This window comes from Thamnophis elegans, chromosome 15 (genome assembly GCF_009769535.1).
Source record: "Thamnophis elegans isolate rThaEle1 chromosome 15, rThaEle1.pri, whole genome shotgun sequence".
NCBI lineage: Eukaryota > Metazoa > Chordata > Lepidosauria > Squamata > Colubridae > Thamnophis > Thamnophis elegans.
Window position 1 is genome coordinate 29435377 of NC_045555.1, and position 23339 is coordinate 29458715.

Here is a 23339-nt window from a genome sequence, read left to right on the forward strand (position 1 = left end):
TAGGTATGAATATATGCTTATGTACACCTGTATCATCCATCTATCTATCTATCATCTATCTATCTATCTATCTATCTATCTATCTATCTATCTATCTATTATCTATCTATCTATCTATCTATCTATCTATCTATCTATCTATCTAACTAACTAACTAACTAACTAACTATCTATCTTCTTGCACAATAAAACTCATAGCATTCAAGCTTTGAATAGGACTGACTTAGCCCGTAGTGTTTTAATGCTTATCATTAATTCAAGGATCTGACCTCCCTGTTCTTTGTAGCTATGTATATTATTCTATGTAAAACAGTATTCAGAAATTTAGTGTGAAAATACAGCATGGGAAACTTTGTAGCTGAAGAGCACAATATGAATGCACAATGAAATTCTGAATAGAAAAACTGCAGTTCTTCACTATATAATACAATAAACATAATCCAAGTGTTTATGCTAAACACTTGCAAATTTATTTTTTGATGGCGAGTTAGTTATCCTTGCCTTCCTGGATGCTATTTTACCTTGATCTTTCACCAAGAAATTTGTAGTGACAAGAGGTGGGACTTGCCCACGTACTCCTGTGATGAATGGCTCTGACCCACGGTTATTTCTGTCATCTTCAATAACCTGAATCTAAAATGGGAAGCAACAAGTTAGCACTACAAAAGATTTTAGCAAAGGTTGTGATAATATAACTTATATTTCTAATCCCTAAAGGAGGATATCCATTTTACACTTCTGCTTGTTTTGCTAGGTTTGAAATCAACAGTCCAAAAGTAGTGGTGTAGCTAAACAAATTATACATTGCAAATGTCCACTTCAATAGATGCTGTCTATAAAATTTATAAAGTCATTGCTTACACTTCTTTCTTTTTACAACTGGACAGTCAAGTTATAGCTGAGAATTTTATACTGGACTATTCCAATAGCATTTTTGTTTAACAGGTGTTTCTTCTCGCTCTCAGTATTTAAATAAACTGCTTTAGGAGTTTCGATAATCAACACAAAGGCATTATGCTAAAAAATGTGGGGGGAAATCAGCTCTCATTGAGATATGCTAGGCTACCCTAAACCAGATTGCAAGAAGAAGTCATCCTGGAAACCAAAATAATCATCTGAAGAAACTAGTTGTCAGAGAAAAGGCAAGTTCAAAACTATTTTGTACCCTAGTTTTCTTCCATCTACTTCCCTCCCTGCTACATGCCTAGAGACAGTCTTTGTATTTTGGATGCAGCAATCCAATCCCTAAAAAAGAATTCCACATTTTTGTTGCTTTTTGAAACTTGTTTCTAAAAAATCTTAGGCCAGATTTTTCAAAACAACAATCTTTTTGGCTATCAGTATCCTGCTTCACCAGTATTGCTTCACTAATACTATTCCTTCACCATGGAATTCTGCTCCACTAAAGCTATTGCAAAATTTTCTTATAGGTTAAGAAAAGTAGTACTAATAATTTGTTAGTTAGTACTACCTGATAGGGATTCTACTCCTAGTCATTCAACGAAGAGCATTGCATGCAATGTACTACATAATTACTTTCTAATACTTGGGTTATAACTATATTCCTTATAATGTTATCCAAAATAATTTGAAAGTAACCTTTTAATTTATCATCCAATTCACCTTTCTAACTGGAATACTTCAACTTCCTATTATTAGATTATTTTAAACAATATCTCTTTGATGAAAATGACTATGTGTCCCTTGATCTGAAAGACATTTATAAAGAGATTGCACAGAAAATTGAAGTGACCACACCAAGAAGACTTTTTTTGGTTCCAGCTGTAAAAAACTAAGCGAAGTTGGTAACATCACCAAGCTCTTTTATGTGTTGTGACCAAATTCAGCCCATTCCCAAGACAAAACAATGTAGGAGCAATAGGCAAGTGACATTCTTTGTCTTCATAAAAACAATAATATGAACTGCTGCTTAATTAAAATGAATTAATTAAAAAGTAGCTGTTAAATTCATGCTACGGTAGGTATTCAATACATTACATGCCCAATTTATTCTTAAATATTAATCCCAAGTATATGCTAAGTATGTAATGATTTATCCCGGGGTTATTTGCTTACACAAGTCTAGAGTTGGAAGGAAAATATATAACCTGCTTATCTTTTGTGGTTTTAAATGCCAAGCTTCTATTGCCCCTTGATTTTTGAGGTACAGATGATTTCAACACTTGTGGTGTTTTATTCTGTTTATCGAAATGTGAGCAGAAAAAAAGGAAGAGGAAAGGTGATGGACTAACACCAGGGGTGGTTAACAAGGGGAAATATTTTGCGGATATACACAGGCAGCCACTGACATGCAGACAAGAGCAGACAGAGAGACAACGCACTTACTGGGCTAGGAATTGCATCAGGATCTATTCTGTGCCTGGGTTTCTGCTGAGGTGGCAGCTCATTGAGTTGCTTTTTTGTTTGTTTAAAAGAAAAAAAGAAGTAAAATTGCCACAAAAAAGGGAAAAGAGAGAGAGTAGTAAAATAAAAAGTACCAAGCAGTGTTACTCCTGTCTATCTTTATTTCTAGCACTGTTAAATATATTCATCAGGACAGTCTTCATGCAAAGGGGCGGGGCGGAGATAATACTTGGTAAGGTTTTCACATTTTATCTCCATGAAAGTACATTAGAGGGAATCCTCTCTTGATGAAATTGGCAATTCTCATGCTTAGTGTTTTCAGAAGAATTACAGATTGAGAGGTATGTTCAAGTTCTCTGAAAATGCCTTTAAAGGAAAAGCAGAAAAGAAAGCAGAGCTGCTAACCACTTTCTTGTTGGTAAACCTCAGCTTTGCAATATAGAAGGCTGTATTTCTTTTCATCAGCTAAATTGGCATTGCAAAGGCACTTTCAGGTACTCTGGGGAGAGCCATTGCAACTACCATCGGATATTTACAAAACCCAGAATACCATCATAACATTCATTGCATTGGAGAGGATAAGTTTGTAGTATTATGAGAGATTTGGGTCCTTTGAAACTGGTCACAGATTGAATCTGAATCTGGTCACAGATTCTTAGAATCCAGTCCATAGCACTGTAGGGTTTACAACATGCTGTTATGCTAGCCAGGGTCTCCTTAAAAAAAGCAGATAAATGTCAGTATGCCCCACTTTAGTAACTGTGAAACAGCCAATCACATGCCTAGCGTGATTACTGGCCCCTATTTCAAATATGCTTTCCATATATTCAAATAATCAGTCTAAGCTATCAAGATTATTCATGTGGACAAACATGGACTAAGCATGATAGTGTTCCTATTAGTTCCTGTAATCCTTTTTGAGCTCTGGCATGATCACAGGAAATGCAGTAGGCAAATTTGTGATAATCTAATCAATATGCTATTTCTTTAGAAGCACAACTCTGGAAGCAGTTAGACTGCTAAGACGGATAAGAAAAGTAGTGGGCAAAAAAATGCCCTTTGGCTGTAGGAAATGACTATGAATTAAGCAAATGCAGAGGAACCAAGAGTCTTGGTTTTCCTTCTGCACCACTTTCTAGAATAGGATGTTAAATTCCACAAGTGATCTGGCTCACTTACAGGGCTAGGAATGGAGTCCGGGTCAAGTCGTTTGGGCGGAGGTGGTGCTGCAGGCTGACTCCCATAATTTGCTGATCCAGGGAAAGCTGCACCATACACTGGTTGAGTTCCTCTATTTTGCCCAAAAGAACCTGAAAAAAATGATACAGCTTTACCTTTATTTGAATGCATAACAGAATTTAAAGGGTCCAGAATATTAATCTCTCTATTTCTTTTACTAAACTCAGATTCCGATTATACCACTCAATGCTTCAATTTTGAACAATTTTACTTAGAATTCTAAATTAAACCTTAATTGAATAATGCTTTTCAGAGGATCACCTCTGAAATTTAAGAAATTTAAGCTGTATTAATTACTTTAATACATCTTAACAATATTTCCACAGAAAAGCTTTGTAAAATTGGAATTTCAAATTGGGGCAGAAAAGTGGCATTCAGAATCACCCATATATTATAAAGAATATAGCAGCAGAAAAAGTTGTGTTGGAATATTTGTTTCTATCTGGATTTTCTGAACTTTTCCATATTTTATCACTATGTATATATCAGAGCTTCACAGCAAACAAATATCATTAGGTGTAACCTGTTAATTTTAATGAGATAACAAATAAGACGCTTTTTCTTGGGATTCATCCCACTGTGCTTTTTATTGAAAGATATCATATTCCTGTTTTAGAAGTTTCACATCTGGGAATAATTACTTTTAGCATCCATAAGATTTGAACATTTTTTTAAAAGTACAGTTCTCAATTGTTAAAAAAAATATTGCAAAAAGCTATATGAAAAATGCTACTGGAAAAATCTAGAGAAAAAGGCTACATGTACCACAGTAGAAATACTACACTTGGAATTGTTTTGCTTAGATTTAATGAAGAAATGGATATTTTATTATATGAAATTATTATTCAGAAACTTAAGAGAAAAAAGAGATACTACCGTTTCCCTGAAAATAAGCCCTCCCCGGATAATAAGCCCAATTGGGCTTTTGAGTGCATGGGCTAAAATAAGCCCTCCCCGAAAATATGGCAACACAGCAGCAGGCATGAGGTGTCCATGCTCATTTCCCCCTGCACCTCAAAAATAATAAGACGTCCCTGAAAATAAGGCCAAGCACTTATTTTGGGGGTCAAAAGAAAATAAGTCCCTATCTTATTTTCGGGGAAACACGGTAGTATCTATTATACAACTCAAATGAAATACTAAGATTCTACCAAGCACCACCCCATCCCTCAGTCCAAATCCAATTCAGAGGGTTAAGAGGAGCCTCTGAATCAAATGCTGCAGGATAAGAAGTGTAGAGAGAAGCTCACCCACATGAATATGTCCCAATAGTGTTTGGGTGCAGCCCATTGACCTTTCCTTAGATGAAAGCTGGGGACCAATGAACGGATCATTTTTTACAACATACCATTTTGCTGCAGTGCATATCCTTGTTGTGAAGGATGGACAGGAGGTGGTCCCTGCAATCCTGTTACTGGTGGCCCAGGAGGTGGTCCTGTCATAAGTGGTTGAGGTGGTGGTGAGGTCACATGATTTGGCTGGGAAGTGAGCAGTCTAGTAACTGGTTGTCCAGGCAACAATGCACCCTGCATTGTGGGAGGCCTTGAAATCCCCGCAGCAGCAGGATAACTGGATATTCCAACCCCAGCAGCTGAAGGTGGGGGAGCAAATAGGGGAGGTTGAGCAGACGTATGCAGGGCTGATGGACCCGATATAGGTGGCTGAGCTATTGGAAGACCCTGAGACAAGGTGGTAGGAGGCAATCCATGAGATATATTGGGAGGTGGTGGTCCTTGGCCTGAATATAACATATATTGCCCAGATCCAGGTGCAGTAAAACTTCCTGAGGCTGGTGTAACCGATGTTGGAGGACCTGAGGAGGAGATGCATCAAACAAAATTTAATAACTGTTTCCATTTTGATAGTTTTGGTTAACATACTGTATATTGATGACTGAATTTTGTAATGTTCCTTAACAAATAACTTGACCTATTTTGTATTCTAGAGTTACTTTCATTACACATGTATTTTCAATAACAAAGAAAATTCAGTACATGAGATTTCAGTACATATGAAACCATACTGATTACTTCAATTACCCATATCTCTTTAATATAAAAGACATATTTGAACTAGGGAACAGCTCTTAAATTGGACTAAAAATCAAAGACTGGCAATAATGCCAATCCATTAAAGTCCAGATCAATTTGAGGGGCCTGAATCAAAGCAACAGGACGTGTTCTCCAGAGGGTTTGCTGAAGAACCATCAGAGTCCTGCTGTGCCAGGGGTGCAATTAACTTTAATCCTATCATAGCTTTCCTGGGGGGGGACAGTGAAGAGGGGGGGGGGCAAGTGGGTGTGGTTCATATTTTCCAGGAAGTAAAATGTCTCAGGAATTTTTGCCAATGGCAAGCAAGTGTGCCACAAAAGAAAAACAGATCAATTAAGAATTCAATTCAGTCATACATAATAAAGAGGGGAGGCTTTCTATACTGTATGCAAGAAAATTATAGGCTCCTAGTTTCATTATTTGTATTTCTTAAATAACCTGACCAACCTTCAAACTAAGTGACTTCTGTGAAATGATATAAAGCAATAACAAAGTCTTGACACTGAAATTTAATTCCACTGATTGATAATGCATCATCTTAAAGTGCAATGTATTTAGTCTGGATTCAACAATTATTCTACACACCTATTCTACACACACACACACACACACACACACACAGACCTCTTTCAAATTCAAGTAATATATAAAGATGGAGAACCTATGGCACGTGTGCCAGAGGTGGCACGCAGAGCCCTCTCTGTGGGCAGGCGCATCGCCACCAGCTGCTCTTCTGGTTTTCGGTGTGCCAGCTAGTCTTTGCGGGCGCTGAAGAGCCAGAAAACGCCCCTGCAAAAGGATGTTTTTGGGCTGTTTTCTGGCCGTTTTTCCGACTGAAAAAACCGGCCTGAAAACAGCTCAAAAAAACCTGGCCTGAAATGACCGAAAAATTGCTAGAAAACAACCCAAAAATGCCCTGAAAATGCCCCCCAAAATGCCCTGAATAAACTGTCAAAAATGCCCCCAAATCAGGCATGCACGCACATTCTGGTTTGGGCACTCAGTGCCATCCCTGACCTATGCTGTACTATTTTAAATCAGGAGCAGGCAAACCACAGACCACATATGGATAAGACCACAAATACAGCCACAAATTTTAATACTTAAATTGATCTTTCTCAACATGGTACTCTGAACATAAATCATAATATATGTCATAACTATCATAACTGTTTCACATAATCCATGGAAGTATCACGAAGTCTCATTTTGGACCATGCGAGCAATATTTCTTTCCTTTTTTCAGCATTAGGCAGAATACTTTTTAATTACCCATTTTATGCCTCTTTCAGCACTGCTGTTAAACCTATCCCCTGCATGATTTATTTGGTTATAACTTTGCATGTTGTCCTGCACTGTACTGATACACACTACACAAGCTTTTATTCCACAAGTACAAAACCAATGAGAGTTTCAAACAAAAGCAATGGGTGTGATTTTAAACACTGTAGCAGGGGCAGGCAATTCATTTTCACAAGAGGCCACTTTTGGGACTGTTGTGGAGGTTCACTGCTGCTCCCCTGGGCCAGACAGGGATATGTGGCCAGAAAATGCTCAGGTTTGCTCTACAGATATATCATAATATATTAGCAGAAATGTCTGCTTCAAGATTGAAAGTGCCTTGAATCGTTCTAAAAACCAGCCGACAATGTGTGTTTCAAATCAAGATCAAATCTGGGTGACTTCAAGCTTTGCCCATGTCATTTTCTTGGCAACCAAAGATTGGTGATGGCCTTCTGGGATGTTGATTTCATTTTCCAACCTATAGTCTTGGCATCTCTTGGTGGACACATCTTCAATGCCAACCACTCCTTAGCTGGTCAGTGGTCTGTAATATTTACCAGCTGCAGGATACTTTTCTCTTCATAGTATTTGCAATATGAGAAGCCACTGAGTATGTGTATGTTTAGGAGGATAATCTTTCCTGAAGAAACTTCCAAACCAAACCACCCACAACATGCCAATGTTACCACTTCTCACCATAGCCCAGTCCAGCTGGGGATGGGACAGAGGAGGATCCTCTGCCTATCTGCATTTCTGCCACCTGACTAGTCAGCTGTTGGGTGCTAGTTGGAGGCAGTCCATATTGCTGGAAAGCAGGAGTGTGAGCCATAGAAGGAGGTGCTGGGCCCGCCATGAACTGTTGAGAAGCAGATGATCTGCAGGGAAGAGAATGCAGACAGCGCTTTATTAACATAGGTCACTTAGGTTACATCATTGCTTATACTTAACCCTGGAAAGAGACAAATCAGTTCTTGGATTGTGGTGGATCTAAAGTCCTTTTTCAATTCAGAACTGGAAATCTGAATAATTGTATACTTTATGTCACTTTCTGACAATATCATGTATGGACAATGGATAAGATAAAGCAAAAAAATAACTTTTAAAGTGTTTACATCTAAAGTGTTTAAATTTGGATATAAATGTCAGGAAGTGACTTTCATAGAGAACTTAATTAGACAGAAATAATCTGTCTTTTCAGACAATGTCAATTATGTTTGTACATATAAAAGGTGTGCAATACATGAATATGTATATTGCACACTTTTTATATGTACAAATAGATTGATAGAGGCTCTGTTTCTCTTCAGATCGTATAGAGGCATTTGTTGGCAGCTCCTTAAAGAAGCCACATCTTTTCTTGAGATCCCAAAGCTATGGCTTCTGATAGATGCAATGAAACAACCATGCAGCATTCAAATAGCATGTGTTGTTATTATTTATATTTAAAGACTAGATTAAAAAATGACTTTTGGTAAGATGGCAGAACTGTGGGAAGGAATCATATTCCTCTCAAATAATATTTCAAATGAAAAAATGGATTTCATTTCTTTAATACTTCCTCCTAGTTTCTTATTCTGTTATAATTTCATTGCCTTTATTTGTAATTTTCTTATCAGTTTGCAGTTTGAGGCACAGCCACTGGAAAGAAAGAAATTTCACTTTACTTGAACAACCTTATAGTGATATTAAAAGAGTGGATATAATAATTTGTGTTCAACTTTTGCTAGTCAGATATTTTCCTGCATTACTGTAGATGCAGCCGGAGAATCTGTGCAATCTTTTATTATTCCTTGCCAATACAAAGTCTATTACATATTGGTGACTGAATCACTGACCCTCTGCTGGTTTGTTATTCATGAGTCTCCTAGATTTGTACTCTCTGTAAAGACACTCATGGTAAAAAAAAAATAATATCCTAACAATGGGATATAATATTGTTAGTGCTTGCCAATCATTTTAAAGGATTTTAGAATACTCAGGTAAGCACTCTTATCAATAGAAGAGGATATATGCAGCTCAGGGTTGAACTGTGCTTAGTTGTTTGCTTACACTCATTTCATTATCCAATTAGATGACATCTTCCACACTAGAACTCCTCAGTGCACTGAAGAAGTTACCTAATCAGATGAAACATCTGCAAGCAAACAATGAAACTCAAACAGCACCAAGGACTTCACAAACCAACTGCATTGTTGGAATGCAGTTAGTCTTCGGGGCAAGATGGTCCCCAGGGATGCCAGGCCCCTTGCACTCACTGCTTCCTGTGAGCACGCCCGGGGGCGGGGACAACCTCTCATTGGTTTCAGGGTGGCCCCACAGATCTAAGGCTGACTGCATCACGAGGTTGTAGATCAGTGTCTGGTTGGCCTGGGCTGGGCCGAGATGCTGCAGGCCAGTCCTTTGCTGTTTCCAGGGCAGCCCTGTGGGCCAGATCTAACCACATTGCAGGCCACATTTGGCCCAGGGGTCTTGAGGTTAACACCCGTGCCTTAAAAGATGAGCATTACACAACTCTAAAAACTTTCTTTCCACTTTTTTCATGTAAGAGCATAGCAATAGCAATTAGACTTATATACTGCTTCACAGTGCTTTATAGCCTCTCTCTAAGTGGTTTACAGAGTCAGTCTATTGCTCCCACTTTTCCACTTTGGAAGGCTCAGTCAATGTTGAGCTGGTAAGAATTGAACTGCCGAAATGTTGGCATCCAGCAGTCAGCAAAAGTAGCCTGCTAATGGCACCACCATAACTTAACTATTGTTGTGGTGTTATACTTATGCATAACTATTGTCACACATTATTTGCCTGCCTTCACAGTTTTCTAGACAACCAGGGAATAATAAAAGTTATTACAATCCTAGATAAAACCACAAGCAATATACTGTAACTAACAACTGTTAGAAACAATAAAAATACAAAACTAAGACAAGTTTCCTTAAAATAATGAAATTACTTAGGTTACTATGACTAAGTGTCTAAGGGGATGGCAAAAAGAAGCTAAGCTGTTCCTTTTAATCTAAAGAGCCCTGAATGGCAGCTGGGGGCAGAGTCATAATCTGCACTCAATAATAGATTCCATTTCTAGACAACAGCAGAAGTCTGCACTTGCATTATAATGCCTCATCAGGATCAGGCTATAACAGATGGAAAAAGAACATGGGAAGGATGAGAAAATTAAAGGAAGAAGTAATTAAAACATCTATGACGACGGGAAAAATAAGCCCAAGAAACATGAAAAGCAGAGACCTATTGTCTCATACCTGCGTAAACTTCACTAAGCTGAAAGGGATTTAGTTTTAAGTATATGTACACCAGCCAGGATTATAGCTGCACAATGAAAAGAAGCTGTCAGAGGTCATTCCCATCTTTTTCAGGGAAACTTAAGTTAAAAAAAAAAGATATAGTGAGGGTAAAAGTACTTTCAACTGACACTACAGAGGTATAAAGAAGCATGTTTTTAAAGCCAACATCTCCCAATTTATTAAGAGCTATTTAAGACTATGAGAATACTTTCTGAATCAGAGGATACTGTATGCCCATTATCATTTTAAAATTATTGTTTAGCAGCTTCGCATACAGGGAAAACTTTATTTATTGATTTATGGAGTGCTTTTTGCAGTTTCTTTAATATAGCTAATGTTGCATATCCTTAAAAATATGAAACACTATATGAAAAAAAATCAATAAAACACCAGACTATAAAACTAATGAGTATGGAATGAATAATTCTAATTCATGCTTCTACTAGTAGCAGCACTATTCATTATAGATACAATCTCTCACTCTAGTGTCACAAAAGCTCTTTGGAGCATCCAAAACTTCTTAAATGTTAGGAGTGAGAATGCCAAACCTTTCTCATCAGTGCCTGTTGCACAAGAGCTCCTGCAGAAAATGCTTGCTTCCAAGTTCCCCATCATCTTTCACGTGAGATAGGAAATCTCCACAAGAATAATCTAGAGGCAAATCTACAGCTTACGGCAAAAATATGCCAAAATAGAATGCCATGTTTTTTGTCTTCCCATCCCATAAATATCAGGTTCACATCCTGAGTAGCCTTTTCTTAAATACCTTTGCACGGGAACTGTAGAAACAGATATCCCATTTCGTACATCTCCTTGTCCAAACTGACTATAGGCAGGTTGTTCAGAAGGGATTAATGTTCCAGATGTTGATGCAGATGCTCCAGATGAGGTGGGAGGAGCTCTTACAGGACCTGGAAGTATTGAATTCCATTATCAGGATTCCACATCAGTTATCAAAATTGTTGGCATGACCATTCATAAAAATAACATGAAATAGACCCACAGCATTAAATGTAATATATTATCCTTTCAGGTACATTTTCATGCTACACAAGAATTTTATTATGAGAAGAAGAAAATAAAAAATAAAGATTAGCTACATATAACACTTGGCAGAGGACCCACCAAGCAACAGGAGAAAATGCTCTTGTTTAAGAGAGAGAGAGAGAGAGGGAGGGAGGGAGGGAGGGAGGGAGATCGATCTATGTTAATGACAATTTAGTCATGAACAAAAGCATGCTGTTCTGTTCAAACTCTGCAATTCCTCATGCAGACAAATAAAGCCAGTAAACTATAACTAGCTCTTCAGATCGTTTATTCAGTGTGTCATGTGCATGAGGGATTCTAGCTTGTCCCTTTCACTGTTTTACCCTGATATAATGCAATGAAAAGTAAGGGAAAGGAAAACTAAGTCTTGTTACTTAGTAGAGGAACAAAGGCCAAAGTCCTTCAGCAGATTGGCACGTATTAAGATAAATCAATCTTTATGATTAATGAACAGATCAGCAACGCAAGTTAGAATACAATACAATAGCAGAGTTGGAAGGGACCTTGGAGGTCTTCTAGTCAAACCCCTGCCTAGGCAGGAAACCCTATACCATTTCAGACAAATGGCTATCCAACATCTTCTTAAAGACTTCCAGTGTTGGGGCATTCACAACTTCTGGAGGCAAGCTGTTCCACTGATTAATTGTTCTAACTGTCAGGAAATTTCTCCTCAGTTCTAAGTTACTTCTCTCCTTGATGAGTTTCCACCCATTGCTTCTTGTTCTGCCCTCAGGTGCTTTGGAGAATAGTTTGACTCCCTCTTTTTTGTGGCAACCCGAGATATTGGAACACTGCTATCATGTCTGCCCTAGTCCTTCTTTTCATTAAACTAGATATACCCAGTTCCTGCAACCGTTCCTCATATGTTTTAGCCTCCAGTCCCCTAATCATCTTAGTTGCTCTTCTCTGCACTCTTTCTAGAGTCTCTACATCTTTTCTACATCGTGGCGACCAAAACTGAATGCAGTATTCCAATTGTGGCCTTACCAAGGCATTATAAAGTGGTATTAACACTTCACGTGATCTTGATTCTATCCCTGTTTATGCAGCCTAGAACTGTGTTGGCTTTTTTGGCAGCCGCTGCTCACTGCTGGCTCATATTTAAATGGTTGCCCACTAGGATTCCAAGATCCCTCTCACAGTTACTACTATTGAGCAAGGTACCACCTATACTCCACCTATGCATTTTGTTTTCCTTGCCTAAATGTAGAACCTTACTTTTTTCACCATTGTATTTCATTTTGTTAGATAGTGTCCAATGTTCAAGTTTGTCAAGATCCTTCTGAATCTTAAGCTTATCTTCTGGAGTGTTGGCTATTCCTGCCATCTTGGTGTCATCTGCAAATTTGATGAGTTCCTCATTTATCCCCTCATCCAGATCATTGATGAAGATGTTGAAGAGTACTGGGCCTAAAACAGAGCCTTGGGGTACATGTAGCTGCAGTTCCATTGAGAACTACATGTAGAGTGTGGTTGGCCAGCTAGTTATGAATCCATCTGGTGGTGATGCTGTCTAACCCACATTTTTCTACCTTATCTAATAGTAGGTTAAGGTCTACTTTATTAAATGCCTTGCTGAAGTCCAAGTAAAATATATCAACCGCATTCCTTGGTCCGCTAATTTTGTCACTTTGTCGAAGAATGCAATAAGATTAGTCTGGCATGATCTGTTTTTGACAAACCCATGTTGGCTTTTGGCTTTTACTTTGTTTACTTCTAGGTGTTCACTAATTCGTTGCTTGATTATCTTTTCCAGAATCTTCCCTGGTATTGAGGTCAGGCTGATAGGTCTATAGTTTCCTGGATCTATTTTTCCCCCTTTTTTGAAAATGGGAACCACATCAGCTGTTTTCCAGTCCTCTGGAAGTTCCCCGGTGCTCCAGTATCTCTGAAAGATATAGTTCAGTGGTTCTGAGATCTCATCTGCCAGTTCCTTCAGAACCCTGGGGTGTAATCCATCCGGTCCTGGTGATTTGAACTCGTCTAGAGTAGACAGGTGCTCACTTATCATTTTCTTCCCTATTTCAACTTGTGTTCCTGATCTGATTTTTGTGATGCTGTTTTTGGTAGGTTGGACTGTTTTATCCCTTTGTGTAAAGACAGACACAAAAAATGAGTTAAATAGTTCTGCTTTCTCCCTGTTGCTTGTCATCTTCTTGCCATTTTGTCCCATCAATGGACCAATTGTTTCCTTAACTTTTTAGAGGTTCTAGTACACATGAATATTGTGCTTTTTTCAGATAAATTAAACAAAGGCCAGAATTAGAATTGAAAAAATATTGGCACTGTTTTCATAGCCCACTATTTCCTAGCTTTATTTTAACTATTAGGTTAAAATTTTCTTACATTTTAGTATTCCTACTATTTTTGTAAAACACTTTTGTTACTAGAAAGTATTTGTGATCCTATTAGGATTGTTCTTTGTTGCATAAAACCTTTGGCCTACTGTCATACATTTTATAGGAAATATATGCAAATGCCTTACAGGCATACTCATTTCTCTACACTACAATAGCTTAATAATATTCAGATGAAGTGTAATAGTTAAAGCAATGCATTAGAAAGACTTTTTTCACATGATAAATGGAAAGCATTTACCTAGGAAGTTAGGAGCAAAGGAAGCTTCAGAATCAAGAGAGACAGGAGGATTCTTAGAAGGAAACCCCAAGGAAGGATAGTAACCTAGAAAGGCAAAGGTATAATAATGTGTTTGTATGTGCCCATGAATATGTATTATGCCAGATGTCGAAAATGGAAAACAAATATATAAAACAAATATATGTACATACATTTGATGAATTATTTATTTTCCCTCCCACCTAACAGTCATGTGACTGAAAAGCAGCATAGACAACAATAAAGCCTAGCCAGAGGAGGGCTTTGTGGTATTGGAATTTAATGGCTTAGCAACATATTTATTTTAAAATAAAGTAGTCACAGGGGGAAGGGAAGGAACAGAGAAAGTTTGTTTTCAAAAGTGCTTCAACAAATCAATACACATTAAAATGTTCTACTAAGACACTGAACTCAAAGTCAAAACAATCCTTTATAGTTGAATGGAGACGTGAACACAGCACCTATCTGCAAGTCCCCAAAACAGTTGTCTCTTTCACCAGTGAATGTGTCCCAGGATAACGTTGCAGGGTCCAATGTGGGTCGATCACAGAGAGTAAAGCATTTGTCTTCTGAGTTTTTGAACTCATGCTAGAGCCCATCTTCAGATAACTTCTCTTCAGCAGTGTGTGGTGTGTCTTTTCTTAGGACTGTTGTTCAATTGCCCCAAGAGACATTTGATTGAAGGAAGTGCAGACAAATGCCACATTCATACTCCTGCATGCACTAGAGCACTTTCCACCTTTCTACCCAAAGCACTACAGAGCCTGGATTTCTACTAAGTGCATCTCAAGCATAAATGTAAAAACAAGTAATTGAATACCGTATGTACTGGCCACTTCTAAATAATCGTTAACAGTTACCATGATTATTGCTCAAAAATGTTCAGGAAGGCTATCACAAACTAGCTACAAAGTTTTATTTCTACTATACTTAATAGAAAGCTGACCTGTGTATAATATTTTGCTATATTTATTATTGCTATTGCTTTATATGGTTTAATATGAAACAGGTGCTGGATATCACAGTACAACAACTGAGAATGGAGTCAGGGCTCGTTTTGTTTAATCCCTGGTACCAATTTCTTGCCAGTTAGTTTCTGGTATTACATGGAAAGTAATTTAAATAATGAAAATGGATGAAAGTCCATATGCTAATTCTAACACTAACAACCAAGGGCATCAGCTGGAAGATCCTTGTTCTAGCATTTGAACTGATAATTCTTTAGGTTTCTGATTATCAAGGGCTCATTCTATCAATCTATCAATTAAGTGCTGAATAAACTTAAATTCCTACATTTTGCATCTAATCTCCTGTCAATGCATACGTCTACGTAACAATTTAAAAAATAATATTTTCAATTTTGTAGCTTTTCTTCTAAAAATATCAAAAGTTAAAAGCTCACATTTATTGGCCAGCAATAAATATTGTTTTTATAGAACAGTTTTTTTAAGTAACTTCTCATCAGGAATAGTACAAGATTTTCAAGTAATTAGTAGAATATAAAATTTCTACAAACTGAAGGTTTCTATTCCTTTTTGATGAATATAGCAAAAATTAAGTCATCTGCAAAGACGAGCTCGTCACCAAATTCCTGCTAATTCATATCCCCCATGCCTTAAAATCCCTAAAGCCCTGCATTATCTGGCAAGTATGCAAGTACGGCAAATGTGCCACTTTTGTCCACCATCCCTATTTCAAGAACAAAAACTACTCTTCCAATAGCAAAGAACTTAATCTCTATTCCTTCAAACAGCCTTCTAAAAACGTTTTCTTGCTGACAGGCGTAATTCCCCCTCCCCACACATACACACATTTCTTGACAGGACATATCCCTATACGATGCTTCCAGATATGCTTGTAATCTGTAATATATTATTTGCAACCTACCAAATTTCAGAGAGCAGTATTGCATAATATAGAGTTTTACATAAAAAAAAAGAAAGCCACCAGTATTTCACAATGAGAAGCTGTGTTGCAATCATGAAGATGAAAGTTATTAACTTAAGATCATTACTCCTTTCCAATTCTTCAAAGAGAATGAAGAAGCCCAATCCACCCGCTAAAGGCTATCCTCTCCTCCTACCTTGGGGAAGGCCTGCTTGTTGGTATCCTGTCCCTGGGCCATTGTGAGCACCGTACTGAGAGGCAGGAACACTTTGCATTTGCTGTCCTCCATAGTCAGGCTGCATGTAATTTGCATATCCAGGCTGTGATTGCCCATAAGGAGGCCCTGCGTGAGCTTGCTGGTTGACACTCATTATGTTCACATCCCCAGGCTACTCTTCACCTGCGGGAAGGAAAGAGAACCATTTAGAAATTACTCAGACTAATATTTCTAGGAAGAGGAAGGGCTGAAAAAAACAATTTGATATAACAATGCTTACAGAACTGGAGTTTGAATTTATTATTTCACGTTATATTATTCACTGCTGTCCAGTTTATTTCATATAAATAAGTTCTCATATACACCTAAAAGAGTACGATGACTTGCCACCATTAAAGAAGATTAAGGCATAGCATACTTAAACTTCAAATTTCAATTTTCATTCATATTAGGTTATAATTCCCACAAATTTATTTATTTATTTAAGGCTTTTGTATATCATCTTATTACAGATTCTCAGAGTGGCATTCAATATTTTTTTAAAAAATGAAGCAAGAAGTATAGTAAAATATAAAGATATTTATAAAACTACATGTCAGCAGAAATAAAATAACATAAAACCTTTTGGATTAAAAAGCCTACACAAAATAGCTATTGCCCCAACGGGCTACGTTGCAAAAAATCATGTTTACCTTTGACTGGGGTGTGTCACTTGAACTATCCAGAACCCATGTACATTTTATATAATAAAGCTAAAAAAAAAACCCCATAACAATATCATTCAGTTTGTTGGGAAATAGAACAGGTTCTTCCTCCTTTCACCTATACAAACCTTACATCTCTTAGCACCACCAACACACTAACAGTGGAATGCTAGCAATTCTGGAGCAACAATTTATAGATACATGAAATAAAAAGGGATGGCAACTTACAATCAGGCTGCCTCCCCAAATATCTATCTTTGTATGTACTATTCCATATATCAAGGTTGAAAGTAAAACATAAAAGGCATAGACAGTTCACTTCATTCAGGACAGTATGAGACTGAATTGAGGATGACTCCTCGCAGGAAAAACTAGCTTTTCACACTTATGACCATTTCAGCATCCCAATATGATCAAAATTCAGAAGTTTAGCAATTGACTCATATTTATGACAGTTGCAGTATCCTGGGGGCATTTGATCACCTTTGGCAACCTTCTGACAAGCAAAGTCAATGGGGAAGCCAGATTCATTTTACAACCATATTAACTGCAGTGATTCAGTTAACAAATGTGGCAAGAAAGGTTGTAAAATGGGGCAAAATTCACTTAACTGTCTCATTTAGCAACAAAAATTTTGGGCTCAATTGTGTTCATAAGTCGAGGACTATCTGTACCAGTTGAGCAAGATCCTTTGCATAAGATTCTGATTTAGATTTCTCAATGCATCAGTCTGGTTCACATGCATGTGAACAGCATCAGTAGTACCTCACAAGACAGAGAAGGGCCAAAGTACTTATTGGGAAAGGGAAATATTTGGGGAATGAAGGATGCTCAGAAGCAATCTATGATGCCTGCATGACTTTGCAGCCACATCAGAATTGAACAGCATTAGCTGCTAAATTAAGGATGTTAAATGATCCCTCCTAGGTGATCTTGCAACTGGATCAAGGCTACTGACATCACCTAAGGCCGGGATGGCAAACCTATGAGACGCGTGAGCCCTCTCTGTCAGCACACGTGCCGTCGCCAGTTGCTCTTCTGGTTTCCGGCACACCAGTTGGTCTTTGTGTGCGCCAAAGCACCGGAAATCCGAAGACCAGCTGCTCTTTGGGTTTCCGGCGCTCCGGTGTGCACGCATGCATGCGCCCACACGTTACAGTTTGGGCACTTGGTGTTGAAAAAGTTCCCCACCATTGAGCTAAGGATAGGTTATTTGAGAGCGGAATTGGTGAGTAGAGCAAGCATTTAGGCTGAATAATTTATCCAAGTTTTTTTTAAATGAATTATATTCAGCGATATTGGCAAATTAGCCTCCACCTATCCTTTCATATGCTGACATAGTAGCTACTCTATCTTTACCCCAGGAAGGCCCAACATAAATTCTGCAAGCATTAACAATCAGATTTTTACCAAGACACATAACATGCAAAGTTTGAAGATAAATAATATCCTCAATAAACAAGTCAAGTATTTTTCAATATCTCAAAGTTACTCTTTATTTCTCTTTAACATGGAATAATAAAATATATATCTACATCTGTGAATAAACCATGTCGAATACAATAGTTCAATTTGCCAACCGAAGGGTAAATAATTTTTCAGGGGGGGGGGAGCATAATCTTCATAAAGGAAAATACATGGAAATGAGTGTTTCAGAGTTAAATTTGAAAATCTGAGCTAATCCAGGCTAAATTTATAAGAGCAATGCTTTGTATGCTATGTATTCCAAATATGCTTTAGCATCTGAAAACAGGCAGAAAGGCACATGTGAGGCATTGCTAGTTATGATATGCAGCTGAAGTAAATTGCATGAAAGACTATCTCATACTCTTAATCCTAACAGACAGGTTCATTTCATCTTGGAAGAAAACCACAGCCACACATAATCACTGCCGTTTTCAATCCACTTTTTGCTCCAAAAACGTTAAGAGAAAAATACTCTAGAGATAAAAACACTACATGCTTGATTCTGATCTTGGGAGAGACTGAACTTTAGTATCCAATTATTAAATAGGCAATCTGGGCAGAGGGCCACTTACATCAGTCAGTTATTTTGCTGATATAGTGACTGTTCCACACAGTACAACACTCTCACAGGATATGAACAGGTGGCATTGCCATCTATAATACTGAAGGTAGCTACAATCACATTACTTTGCAAGTTCATCTTTGCTCCCATTTGGAAGGTTCAAGAGAACCAGTTCCACAGGTTTTGCTGCACTTTCCAGCTGATGTACCAGCTGTGGCATTCTACTATAATAATCTCCACTAGTATGACTGGAAGAGGAAAGACTGGATTTCTTGTTAATGGGTAACGCCTCCTGCACTCCTAAATTTCTAATTTTTGCTCAATGTCTTATTTTATTATTTCCAAAAATAATAATAATGTATTTTGTGCTCAAATGAACAATTAATATGTTTATATTTAGGACACAATTTTAGTAAGAAACTAGGAAGAAATGCACAGAGACCACTTTTCTAACAAGTCTTCAAGGCAACACTTGCAATGGAACAAATGCTTGTTCAATTCTAGTAAGATGGTTTTTTGACCAACAAATGAGAGTGCCCTTCCTTCCTTCCTTCCTTCTAATTTATAGCAACCATTTTACAATTTTAAGAGCATATAAGGACAACTTCATTTCTTCTTAGTTAGTTTCCTCCTCAGTGGCATATAACAATTTACAAAAAATATTTGGGTAAAATATTACATGAGATAACTTCTAGGTAAAAGGAAGCCAACTATGGTACAAGACTATGTCAATGTGAACCAATGTATTTCTCACAATTAATCGATTTTCTCAGTTTCTTCCAGAGGAGTAAGGGAAGGAGAGAAGATTCTATATGTGTGAAAATTTTGCTGAATTTCTGAAATTTTAATCTATGGATACAGAAATAAATTCCCATTGGTAACCATCAATCAATCAATCAATCAATCAAGCAACCAGAATAGAGCTAAAAGGGATATTGAAGGTCTTCTAGCCCAGCCCTCTTCTCAAGAAGACCTTATACCAGTGATGGCTAACCTTTTCTGGACCGAGTGCCCAAAGCCCATGTGCTCCCAAGTCCCCAAACTGCAATGTGTGCACGCCACCTACCCCCACCTGCACATTCCCCCTGTACATGCATCTCCCCACACACATGTGCACGCAGTCCCCGCACATGCGCAGCAGAGATCCGAAAATCAGCTGGCCAGCAGGTGTGCACACATTTGCGGCAAAGCTTAACTGGGCCGATGGCTCACGTGTCCACAGAGAGAGCACCGTGTGACACCTGTGCCATAGGTTCGCCATCACCATTTCAGACAAGTGACTGCCCAGTCTCTTAAAAACCTCTAGTGATGAAGCACCCACAACCTCTGAAGGCAAGCTGTTCCACTGGTTAATTGTCCTCACTGTTAGGAAGTTTCTCCTTCATTTCAGGTTGCTCCTCTCCTTGGTTAGTTTCCATCCATTGTTTCTTGCCTTGCCTTCTGGTGCTTTGGAAAATAAGTTGACCCCCTCCTCTCTGTGGAGCAGCCTCTCAAATCCTGGAACGCTATCATGTCGCCACTAGTCTTTCTTTTCTCTAGACTAGGCAAACCCAGATTCTGCAACCGTTCTTCATATGTTTTAGTCTCCATGCCTTTAATCATCTTAGTTGCTCTTCTTTGCACTTTTTCCAAAATCTGAGTATCTTTTTTCTAATGTGGTGACCAAAACTAGATGCAGTATTCCAGGTATGGCCTTACTAAGGATTTATAAAGCAGTATTAATACTTCATGTGATTTTGATTCTCTGCCTGTGTTTATGCAACCAAGAATTGTATAAGCTTTTTTGGCTGCTGCTGCACATTGCTGACTCATACGTCAATTCCATTTTTTGTGTCTCCTTATACAGGTAATCCTCGACTTGCAACAGTTCACTTAGTGATTGTTCAAAATTACAACCACACTGAAAAACCTGGCATGACAATTTCCCACAATTATTACTATTAGAACATCACATGACCAAAATTCAGATGCTTGGCAACTAATATTTCTGATGGCTGCAGCATCCCGGAGTCATGTGATCACCTTTTGCAATCTTCTGACAAGCAAAGTCAATGAGGAAGCCAGATTGACTTAACAACCGTATTACTAACTTAACAACTTCAGTGATTCACTTAACAACCAGGTCAAGAAAGATTGTAAGCTGGGGCAAAAACTCACTCAACAATTGTCTCATTTAGCAACAGAAAAATTGTGCTCAATTGTTGTTGTTAGTCAAGGATTACATGTACTTCTAAATATCTAAATTAATATAATTTGATAGTTAAATTGGCTCTTAATAGTTATTATGACAAAGTCCATTAATCAACTCCTTCCACTTCGAAACAGACCAAGCCTAGAAAAAGCAGAGCAACTGCAGCAATCCACTTATTTCCCAGTAGGAAGGAAAATATTGTTCCAGATCATGCGGATGTATTATCTCAAAGTCCTTAGGTCGTTAAGTACACCAAGAAGTAGAATTTGACTATTGATTATTGTGTTGTAAATTTGCCTTCTGAGTTTTTATTAGCATTTGTTAATCTGTTCAAAAAAAAAATTAAATCCATGCAATTCGGCTTGCCTTAAAATTGTCTGACTACCTATCCGTCTTGCTGGAATATGTCAGCATCTGGAATTGGGACAAATAGCACAAGGCTAGGAAAGTGATCTCCAAAGAAAAGGGATCCAGTCTACTGGAACAGTGTTCTTTTTTCTCTCTTTTAAACATTCTTTCAATTGTTTTTGTTTATTTGTTTATAATCTAAATTACCAAAATATGAAAGAAAATTAGGGAAATAATGGGGAAAAACAGTATGAGTGTGAGGCAATGGGAAAAAAGCAAGAAAAGGCATTGATTTCCATCTCCCTTTAGTGCAGTAGAATAAGATGATACAGGTAATAACCAAGTTAGGACAGTTCACTTAGCGACTATTCAAAGTTACGACCTAGCCCTCCCAAGTACTTATGACACAGTCCCAAAATTACGACTGTTGCATTACCACGGCAGTTGTTCACACTTACGAACGACTTCTGAGGCTCTGCAACATTTCCCCCAACCCGGGTCTCTACAGGCACTAGGCCTCTTCATCTTGTGAAAATCTAGGGTGGGTGCATCCATCTGGGCCTCTGCTTGCGTCGGCAAAGGCCTCCTCAAGCACTTTGTCAATGAGAATGGAACTTGAAGAACCCTTTGCTGATGAAAACAGAGGCCTGGAGGGATGCATGCAGCCTCCATTCTCATCGGCAAAGGGTTTTCGCAGAAACGACTGGAGCCTATAAGGAAGCAATCTCCATTATATTCATAATTCAAGGACTACCTATAGCATCAAATCTCAACTTTTTACTGTTACATAATTATATAAACTAGCCATTTCTATAACAACAAACCTATTAATTGATAAAACCCAAAAATCAAAGTTTCATTTTTTCCACTTCAAGCACAAAGTCCAGAAGTGGTTTCCAAGTAGAAACAGTATTCCTTTGAACAACTAGGTTGGAGTTTAGGAATAATTTGGACATGGTTTTGTTTATATGTCCAATAGAAGCCACTGTCAGAGGGTGTTTGCCCAGGCCATCTCTTACAGGTTTAATCTAGCCATACCTGGGTTTTCCAGACATTTAGCATGAATTATTGCAATACACTCTATTATCTGCTGTTGAAGTTTATGGAAACGTTGCATGGTTCAGATGCAGGCAACACTGAGTGCCCAAGTATTTAACACCTATTTTACAAAAACTGCATTGGTTACTAATTTGTTTTTGGGAAAATCTCTTGCCTAAAAAGAGAATATTTTCTGCATCATCAGCAAAAGCAGCTTCAATACAAGCAGCAGTGGCTTTAAATTACAAGGAAGTCAATTTTGGTCCAGCATCTGGATTTTTTGCCCACTATTAAAAGCTGTTCAATAATGGAACAGACTAGACGGAAACAGCCCTATCTCTGGATGCTACTGTAGTGGATTTCTGCATTGGTCAGAGGTGGCACTAGACAATCTCTTAGATCCTTTCCAATTCTTACATTTCTATGTCCTGTAAGTAATGTTACCAATCTTCAATGTAAAATATATAAGACCACTAAACTAGCAGCCAAGAGACAAAAATCTACAGTATAAAATTTTGCCACCATTTAATGGCAACTGGAGTTTTGCAGCCCAAATGTGGTATCTGTACTCTTAGGTTATTTATAAATAAGAGGTACTAAAGTACTTAGTACTACAAATTAAAATAGTTACATTTCAAAGGTTTATCTTAACTAGAGATGTGGCCATTCAAGAGCGTTGTTTTTTTACAATTACATTTATCTTACAATTCCTCAAACAACTTCGCAGTTTATTTATATAAACATTTAAACATGAAAACACTAACCATAGACTAAGTAAGTTAAACTCTGACATCATATAATAACAGGTTTCTGATTAATTCTTTTATCGATAAAATCTAAATATTAACAATGGTGGCAACATCACCATCTCTGAGAGAAACTGTTTTTTAAGAGTCTACTTTTGACCAAATGTGGAAGAGCCTCTTGGTGATAAGAAGTCTATACAGATTATGTGTTCTTTCTGATAAAATCACGATTTAATGTAAGATGTAATGTAAGAATAAGCCAAATAAGTTTTCCTTTTC

At 37.8% G+C, this 23339-nt stretch overlaps 1 protein-coding gene across 2 annotated transcripts in view; it reads right to left on the minus strand.

The window, feature by feature from the left end:
* SEC24C (SEC24 homolog C, COPII coat complex component) overlaps positions 1–23339 on the minus strand; it is a 47487-nt gene that overhangs the window by 20297 nt on the left and 3851 nt on the right. The window contains exons 2-8 of one of the 2 annotated variants that reach the window (XM_032231672.1): positions 15984–16187; positions 13883–13966; positions 11004–11148; positions 7635–7813; positions 4952–5416; positions 3544–3674; positions 522–633 (exon numbers count right to left, since the gene is read on the minus strand). In XM_032231672.1, coding sequence (XP_032087563.1) covers positions 522–633; positions 3544–3674; positions 4952–5416; positions 7635–7813; positions 11004–11148; positions 13883–13966; positions 15984–16158 — 1291 coding nt within the window. In that variant the 5' untranslated portion in view covers positions 16159–16187. The remainder of the gene's footprint in view (positions 1–521; positions 634–3543; positions 3675–4951; positions 5417–7634; positions 7814–11003; positions 11149–13882; positions 13967–15983; positions 16188–23339) is intronic. The other variant, XM_032231673.1, reaches the window with a different exon arrangement.